General features: G+C 33.1%; 2 protein-coding genes across 2 annotated transcripts; both read left to right on the top strand.

Annotated features, from left to right (window-relative positions):
• The first annotated feature begins 4,069 nt into the window (after positions 1-4,069).
• LOC111879217 (protein FAR1-RELATED SEQUENCE 5-like) lies at positions 4,070-5,987 on the top strand. Its single transcript, XM_023875689.1, has 5 exons — positions 4,070-4,258; positions 4,379-4,815; positions 4,949-5,210; positions 5,298-5,864; positions 5,940-5,987. Exons 1-5 carry the CDS (start codon positions 4,070-4,072, stop codon positions 5,985-5,987), a joined length of 1,503 nt encoding a protein of 500 aa, XP_023731457.1.
• A 48-nt stretch (positions 5,988-6,035) lies between these two features.
• LOC111879216 (uncharacterized) lies at positions 6,036-6,551 on the top strand. Its single transcript, XM_023875688.1, has one exon. It carries the CDS (start codon positions 6,036-6,038, stop codon positions 6,549-6,551), a length of 516 nt encoding a protein of 171 aa, XP_023731456.1.
• Positions 6,552-9,476: the final 2,925 nt, after the last annotated feature.

Here is a 9,476-nt window from a genome sequence, read left to right as displayed (position 1 = left end):
ATAAAATCCTCAATTCCCTCTGGGAGGGTCAAAACAGGGGCCTTACATAATCTCTGCCGAAGGGTCTCAAATGCTGACTGTTGCTCAGGGCCCCACCGGAAATCCACCCCCTTCCTCATCAGACGAGTGAGGGGTACTGCAATCTTGGAGAAATACTGAATAAATCTCCGATAGTACTCTTCTAACCCCAAGAAACTCTTGATATCCGAGGGAGATTTCGGAATCTCCCACTACATCACTGCCCCAATCTTGGTCAGATCCACCAATATCCCATCCAGCTGGTTAACGAGTTGTCCAAGGAACTGAACCTCTCGTAACCAAAACTCGCACTTTGAGAACTTAACATAAAACCGTTCTCGCCTCAAAACCCCAGAAGCCCACAAAGGTGCTCCTCATGTTGCTCTCTGGTCTTGGAATATACCAAGATATAATCAATAAATACAATAACTGAACGATCGAGCATCACCCTGCATACTCGATTCATCAAATCCATAAATACCACAGGCGCATTGGTGAGCCCAAATGACATCACCACAAACTCGTAATGCCCATAACGAGTCCGAAACGTGGTCTTCTCCACGTCCTCCTCTCTCACCTTGACCTGATGGTACCCATACCTCATATCTATCTTGGAGAACCAAGATGCACCCTGCAACTAATCAAAGAGACCATCAATCCGCTGAATGGGATAACGGTTCTTCACTGTTAGCTTGTTCAACTCCCGGTAATCAAGACACATCCAGTGTGAACCATCCTTATTCTTGAGATCATATTGTGGTGATTGTGAGCTCAAGTAATTATTTAGTTCATTTTCAAATCATCAAGACATTTTATAATTTATTCTCGTACATCATTTGATTGGATCAAAATACATTTGTGACATAAATTATCTTATAATTATATTTGTACTCCATTTCAATTAGTGGATTCTCTTGGATTTAACAATTAAGCTCACGATTCTAATCATAAACACCATAATTAATCTATCCTTAACCCAAGGATTTTAGAATTGGTTTCAAAATCATAAAACTTAGATTATATACACATTATAATGGCTAAAGTACAACTTCTCAACGAACTTGGGTTCCAAATCCCTAATTTCACATTTGAAGATGAAATCAACTACTTTAATGGTGAAATGATGATACATACGTTATCTATTACAAGTTCATATTAAAACATACATAAAGCATAAATGGTTATTGGAATTCAGATTCCTCTTTATGTAGGGTTTGGAAACCCAAAACTCAACCATGTGATGATTCAAGCTCTTAGATGCATATTTTGATGTTAGAACCATAATACAAGCTGAAATCAACAATATATATATATATATATATATATATATGCTTAAGTTATTTTGTTTTTACTAACTATTGTGTGCCAGAATGCACAGATCTAGACCACCGGATGGAATAGAATCAAAGGTCATGATCTGAGGGTCTATGATATTACAATAGGGTAACATGTACCATATAATCACACAAATTTCAGCATAAGGGCATTTTAGTCATTTGAGACAAATTTAAAAAAGGAAAAATCGAGATTTATGGGATAATTAATGATTTTGGTTTAAAAAATCTGATTTTTTTTCAAATTAATTCAATTCCAAACGTAATTTGTAAGTATAAATTGATTTTATTCTATCAGAATGTCATTTTGTTTGAATGATATTCTGTAATTCTGTCAGAATGGTATACAACTATGAACATAATATTATAAACACATATTATCAAGACCAATAATTTTTAATGAATACAAATTTTATATAAGACGAAGTTTAATACTTTAGAATAAGTAATTACGTTCATTCTTAAAGAATACAACTATGCTATGAACATAAATTACATTCATTCTTGAAATTTCTTGCAAAAAAAAAATATCGGCATTCTTGAAAGAATCCTCATTCACTTTCTTGTTTCGTTCCTAGATGTCTTGTGTATGTTTGACCTCTAAGCTACTTCAAAATATCTAATATTCTATGAGATTCACATTTTGTGAGATTGACATTCTGTCAGAATTGTATTGCATGAGAATGGTTTTATACAAGGAGCTGCAAAAGGATATAAACTCGAGGATGGTAAGTGATCCCTAGGTAAAACTTGAAACATCTGAAAAACATAAGAAACAAAAATCATGTTAAAACATCAGCCAATTGCAATACAACCCTTGCAGAATCATTCTTATGTGATTATACCAGAAATACAATTATGGAAGAATCATTCATATGTTATTTCTAAGATGATAATACTCTCTACAAAATCTTCTTAAAGAATGAAATAAATATTCTTAAAGAATGAAAAAATTTAAGATAAGAATAAACACCCAATAATTATTCTACAGAATATTCTTATGTGATTTCCAGCACCTGATATTTTTCATAATTGAAAAATGATTTCCTCTCTTTCAATATTGAAAGAAAATGAGAGTGATTCTAAATTTAAAGTATAATAGAATAACATAATTCTCTATTTTGATTTTGTTTACCTTTGGAGATGAGATGAACAACAATAAACATTCCATCACTAACCATGAATACAATCTAAGACTGCCATATTTCTCTTTGGCATTTCATCAAACACTTTAAGGGCGCTTCCTAAATCACCACATTTTCTAGGAATCATGAATGAAAAAATCCAATTCAGAACCATCAACATCAAATTCATATGAACAACAAGATATTTCAACACCATTATATAAATCTAAAACTAAAAGTTGAAATTGTAGAAATTGGCTAGTTGGAAGAACGAAGAAAAAAACATGTTTTCTATGGAATGGAATTGCAATTCTGGTAAATTAAATTGTAGAAATCTCTTTGACCAACTATTGGAGATAGAAACTAGCTTCGATTGGAGATGGAGTCGCTGAGAATAACATCTTCATCTTGTCAACGAAATGGGGAAACAGACTTGCAGATCCACCGCTTCTTCTTCATTCGTCAATAAGAAAAGAAAATGGGAAGAGACAGATATATTAAAGACTTGCATCAGTTACAAAGTAAAAACTGTTTTTTTGCCTATTTTCTTGCCTGGGCTTTTTTTGGAACGACTAAGCATGATATAAAGAGCAACCAACCTCTGTGAAGAAGCTCATATATATATATCCACTGATTTCCAGATTCAAAAGGCAGAGGTATACGGATTCACAATTCACAACCAAGAAAAGAAGACGCATCAAAGGTTAGAAGCTTCAACTTATTAATCAATGAATTTGCAGATTCGTTAAACATAATTCGAAGAAAGAAGTTTACTGATTCACGTTTTTTTTTATTTTTTTATTTTTATTTTGTATTTGAATCTAAAGAATGCAGTTTTTAACTCTATGTTAATGTGAATATATTGATTCAATATGATGTATGTTTTTATACACTAGGGAACTAGTGATTAAATCTGTCTGATGAACAATTTTTGTGATTCATTACATTTTGTGATGTTACTTATGTTATTCAATCGTGTTATAAAAGAAGTTGATAACTGATGCAAGTTGTTTCTTGTCTTGTAAAAAATGCTAAACAAAGGTTTTAATTAAATATGAGTTGTGCCTCGTATTTTTCGGTTAGTTGATGAAACACTGGATTCGTTTAGGTGTTTTTAATGAAGCAGTTTAAAAAAAACACAAGTGTCAAAAAAACTGAAGCACTTGAATTGAATCACTGGAATCGGTAATACATATATGATGAAATGGATTCGTTACGGTGTTTTTAATGAAGCAGTTAAAAAAAACAAGTATAACAAAAAGTGAAGCACTTGAATTGAATCACTTGAATAACTTGAATCAGTAAGTATAAAAACAATGATTTTACAGCGCGTATAATATGTATAAAAATTAAATAATGTAAGATTTAAAGTATGTGAATCAGTTTATAGATGAATCATTTTTTAGATTAAAGATGATGTCTGCATCATTTTATGATGTTTCCTAGACTACATTTCCAATAAACCCAACAGGAAATAGCTTAAAGTTGGTGATCTTTATTAATTGTGTATTAACTGAATCTGACATAAATCTTTTTATGTGTTACAGATATGTCTGAATCGCAACCAACAAGTATTCAGTCTGATGAGGTTCAATGTCTAGAACTTGTGGAAAAAGGTTGGACACAGAAGTGGAGTTGAAACCATATGTAGGGCAAGTGTTTCCTTCATATAATGAAGCACTGGCATTTTACAGAGAATATGCACGCAATAGTGGGTTTGAAATACGAAAGGCAACTACAGAGCAGTCAAAAAAGGGAGATGGTTATTCCCATAGGTACATAGTATGTAATAGGGAGGGAGAGAAAAAAAAACCTTCATTTGATAGTTTGAAAGACCGGAGCAAACAAAGTCGTAATCGGCCAAGTCACCGAACCTGATGTAAAGCTTGTATCCGATTGAAGGTTAATGATGAAAATCTTTGGGTAGTCAAATATTTTGAGGAGAAACACACACATGAACTAGTTAATCCAGAAGATTTTGTTTTTTTGAAAAGTAACAAGAGGCTTACATATCATCAGAAACAACTTGTAAATGATGTTTCAGATATAAATATTGGTCCGGTTAGAGCATTCAAGATATTGAAGCAAACACAAGGTGGATTTGTCAATGTAGGGGCAACGGAAATTGAATGTAAGAATTTGAAAAGGGATATGATAACATATATTGGTGAGAGTGATGCGGACATGGTAATTGAGAAGCTTACTAAAAAAAGGAGTATTTACACGACTTTACTTTTGAATATTGTGTGGATAGTGAGGGGAAGCTATGTGGGTTATTTTGGGCAGATGAAGAAGCAAAACGTAATTATTCTGTATTTGGAGATGTTGTTGGATTCAATGTTACTTACTGAACAAATAAGTATGCAATAGCTTTACTTCTTAAAAAATTATCTTGTTTCGGTTTGGGTGTATCATATGAACTTATAGTGAGTATTAACAAGTTTAATTCATATCGTATTACTTGTTTTACAGGTACTTCATGATTTTCGTGCCATTTTCCGGTATCGACAATCACAAAAAATGTGTCACTTTTGCTGTTGGCTTACTTGCTAGTGAGTCAATAGAATCATATAAATGGTTGTTAATGGCTTTTAAAAGTACTTTTGGACAGGAACCAACAGTGTTGATGACCGATCAATACCCGACTATCAAGCAAGCGGTTCCAACTGTTTTCTTACCATCATGTAGGCATCGATTGTGTATGTGGCACATATCACAGAAGTTCACCGATAAGGTAAAGAATATACCCATATAATACATTGTATGCATTACTTGAATTGACAAATTTTTATGTAATGATGATTACTAGTTGATTTTTCAGTTGGGTTCACATATGTCGAAGACGGGGTTGTTGAAACGTTTAAACAATCTGATATGGAATGAACGAATCAGTGCAAGCGAGTTTGATATAGAATGGCAATCAATAATGGATGAATACGATTTAAATAATAACAATTGGTTTAACAAAATGTTTGCAATACGAGATAAATGGATTCCTGCTTATTTTCAGGATTGCCACTTATCAGGGTTAATGCAAACAACATCAAGACCGGAAGGTGAGAATTACTTCTACGAGTTGATGACAAATGCAGATTTGCACTTAATTGAGTTTGTCAGTCATTTTGAAACGGCAATGGAAGCACAACGTTTTGTTCAACGTAAAAACAATCATGAATCGCGTTACACGAATCCTGAAATTATAACTAAATTGCTGATTGAAGAGGAGGCAGCTCAAACATTCACACAAACTGTGTTCTTTGAAGTTCAAACAGAGATAATGGCATCGATGCTTACATGGTACTCAATTAAAGTAGTAGAATATGATGGAATAACTAAATTCAGTATCAAGGATACCGACAAAGATGTAAAACATTTTGGTGATTTTGAGGTATGTATAATCTAGTCCGTTGTATCTAGTATTGGATGACAAAAAACTGATATTATTATTTTGTAATATTGACAGGTTTCATTCATGAAATCCGATTGCACTGTTAGTTTCTCGTGTTTATGATTCGAATTAACTGGGTGTCTATGTAGACACTGCTTTTATGTATTAAGGATGTCGGGTGTGGAACATTTCCCTAAAAAATATGTTTCAAGAAGATGGACAAAGGATGTGGTGCCGAGATCAGCAAGCGGATATAATACGTGCCAGTTTCCTACAAATGATGCAAATGAAGATTTTAAAGCAATGATCTGGGACATATACTTTTCAGTTGATTATTGTGTTGATCGGCTAGTTTCTAATATGGAAAACCTAAAGTTATATAGACAGAAAGTAAAGGAGTTGACGAAAAATGTTGAAGAAGAAACACGAAATGCACGACCCATGACGAACACAGCCTTCATCGGATCGGTACTTGGTGTTGAGAAGAGAGATAAAGTAACAGTTAAAATTCCAGAAGGAATCAGAAACAAAGGTAGTGGCCCGATTAAGAAAAGGATGATAGGACAAAAAGAGACTGTGATTGTGAATGCTAAAAAGGGTTCGAGAAAATGTGGACGATGCGGAAAGTATGTTGATCATAATACTCGCACTTGCCAACAAAAAGCTAATGTTTCTACTTCTAAATAGTTTGGTTTTTCCTTCTTATATATTAAGTTTTCAAGAAAAAAATGTTATTTTACAAATAAAAATGAATGTTTGAGTTCTACATTTATGCAATGTACTTGCAAGAATAAATGCAGATAGTTGAAGTGTTATTTTTAATAAATTACTATCTATGCCTGAATCCACGTTATGGTATTGTTAATGCTTAGATGATACGTGATGTCATAACTACATGGAGCATCGGTTTATGTGGCATACGTTAGTTAAATGGCATGAATTAAAAAATGATTTAAATATATTAATTATTGCTTAAAAGGATTGGTCAAAAAATAAGTAGACTCAATCTGACATGGTAGCAGTATTTGTAAATGGTAAGAGTATTAATAAATTAAGCCAACTTTTTTGGATGAATCCAATATTTCATTCTGTCCATATAACACACTAAGTAGCAAGACATGAAGCTAATTTTGTTTACTTAATGTATTGAGACAGTAAGTGCATTTGTGTAGATCACATGCTATACTAGCTCTAATTCTTACATGATAAGTTTACTTAATGTATTCACATGCTATAGTAGCTCTAATGTATTAAGACAGTCAGTGCATATGTCTAAACCACATGTTATAGTAGCTCTAATGCTTATATGATAAGTGATGCCTTAACAAACTTGAGAATTACTTTATGTGGCATATGTAGTTTAATGGCATGAATTAGAAACTGATGAAAGTGATTTGACAACCTAAGTAATCAAAGGAATCAACTTGAGGCTTAAGGTTTAGTTTTATTTTAATAATCCATGTGATTAATACATACATCATAAAAATGTTATTGAACAGGTAAGTGCAGTAAATATCAAAGACTGTAACTTCGTTTCGAATTTGATATCAGAAATATCATAAACGATTTTGATAGGGGAAATTACAATAATCATCAAAAACGCATAATAAATTAATGAATAATAAGGAAAGATTGGTCACTTAAAACAGATAACATAACACCTGAATCATTTTCACTTGAAACAGATAACAAAACACTGAATCATTGTCACATAAAAAACAAAGCCAAATAAAAAAGAGCATAAAACATGCTTGAAAGCTTAATGAAAATCTAATAAAACAAACTGATTCTGCGCTCAATCCGTTGGAGATGTTCTTCGGTGTTGAAGTTTTCCTTTTCCAAATCAGATAACTTATTGTATGATGCCAACTTTTTGTGCAGAGATGGTTTGATAAGGTTTAAATCGGATGTCAAAATTTTCGTAACATACTTTTTTCTCAATTCATTTAACTGCATCTGTTGGCCATCGTTGTCTGGGAACTCAGGCTCCAAACCAACATTCCATTTATCCAAATCCTCACCTTTATATGTTTCCATGTGCCTCAAAACGAATACTCCACAATCTATGTAGTTCATTTTTGTCATCCATGCCATGGAAAATCGAACTGTGACTGCACGCTTAATTGAATTTCTTTTTGGATGATTCAAAGCGTCGATGTACAGAGTAAACAATATTTTCTGGAATAAATATGATAGGTGATTAGAATATATTATATGATCATGGGTAAGTTAAATTAAAATGAAATTTCCTTACCAGATCGTTAGGCACATTTCCATAAATTACTTCAATCGACTCTTGAGAGTAAATGTTGTCTATTATTACGCATTCTGATTTTTTGAAATCAAAGACAATAAGGTAGTAATGATCATTTTCAAGCATCGGGAAGAATACCTGATGTCCATAACAAAATTGGTTGAATGCAGTTTGTCTAAAACAAGTGAATTAGTGTAATGAAAATGACTTACAAGGTCCACGTCATTAAAGCTTGTGCATTGCTTGAACTTTTCGATATGTTCATTCATGCGATCAATGAACATTTTGTATCGTTGTTCTATACAAATCGCCTCATCCAGTATGAAGTTGCTCTACAATTAAAATGTATATATTATTGAATCATTTAAAGTAAGTATACACCCTAAGTGTAATTTTACCAGGAGTGTGCATGATAAAAACATCCTTGCTGGTGACTTTTTATTTCTGCGCAGTTCTAGATGGTTTAGAATAGTAGCCCAAATGTCAATTATTGTTGCATGGATTTTGGATCCAGGAATCATACTCTCAAAAAATTCCCGAGGTCCACTATCTCCAAACATTGTTTCAAATACAGGATCCCTAAATCAAAATAAGCTCGCATCAATTTCTATATAGTTAGTGTGATTATTTGTTTAATGTAGAAGGGATATATTAATTTAGAAAATGTACCATTCATCTTCCAGCCCTGCGAAAATCCAACCTGACACTCTCTCCTCAATTGATCTAATTGGTTGGTTTGGATCAACGACCCTCCTATAATGAGGTGATCTAAGTTTGTCGGTTAGTTGAACCAATCTTCTCGACCGTCTTGGTGCCACAATAGTAACAGGAACAGTGTTTACATCATCATTTTTGATATTTGGTTCACGCTGATCCGAATGAGTGAGACGGTGATGACTTGAATGTCTAATGGAGGTAGCTAATGCTGATTCCAACAGCATGTCAAAAGTATCTTCGTTTAGAATTTGAGTAAAAGGTGTACACACAACATCAGCAACTGCATCATCATCACCCACCATTGTTGATTCCTGAAATTGATCATTTATAATTGCGGTTGTATTTTGTTGATAATGCATAACAGGTGTGGTGGTGCCATTGGAAGTTGTCCCATCATCAGAATCATCGGAAGTTGAAAAATCTGGCCATGCCAGATTGAATTCGTGATTTCTTTTTGTTACTAGCATGCGTAGTTCGACAGAATCGGGAAACTTCTTTATACCTCGCATCAACAAATTATCTATAGCTCTCTTTGCATTGTGATATGCATTGAAATTGAAGTTTATTTCCCTCATAATTTCCTGGGAAGAAGCATAACATAAGTAGAATGCTATAAAAGTAATATTGTGACAATATATGAA

Source organism: Lactuca sativa, chromosome 8 (assembly GCF_002870075.4).
Source record: "Lactuca sativa cultivar Salinas chromosome 8, Lsat_Salinas_v11, whole genome shotgun sequence".
In the NCBI taxonomy this organism is placed as follows: Eukaryota; Viridiplantae; Streptophyta; class Magnoliopsida; order Asterales; family Asteraceae; genus Lactuca; species Lactuca sativa.
Note: the sequence above shows the minus strand (reverse complement) of the source record. Positions and strands in the feature narration are given on the sequence as shown.

What these genes read in the sequence shown, in the direction of transcription:
- LOC111879217 (XM_023875689.1), top strand. Translation starts at nt 4,070, where the DNA reads ATGTCTAGAACTTGTGGAAAAAGGTTGGACACAGAAGTGGAGTTGAAA. An exon ending in GTTATTCCCATAGGTACATA is followed by an intron (nt 4,259 to 4,378) that starts GTATGTAATAGG and finishes ATCCGATTGAAG; the next exon opens with GTTAATGATGAAAATCTTTG. An exon ending in AACATTTTGGTGATTTTGAG is followed by an intron (nt 5,865 to 5,939) that starts GTATGTATAATC and finishes TAATATTGACAG; the next exon opens with GTTTCATTCATGAAATCCGA.
- LOC111879216 (XM_023875688.1), top strand. Translation starts at nt 6,036, where the DNA reads ATGTCGGGTGTGGAACATTTCCCTAAAAAATATGTTTCAAGAAGATGG.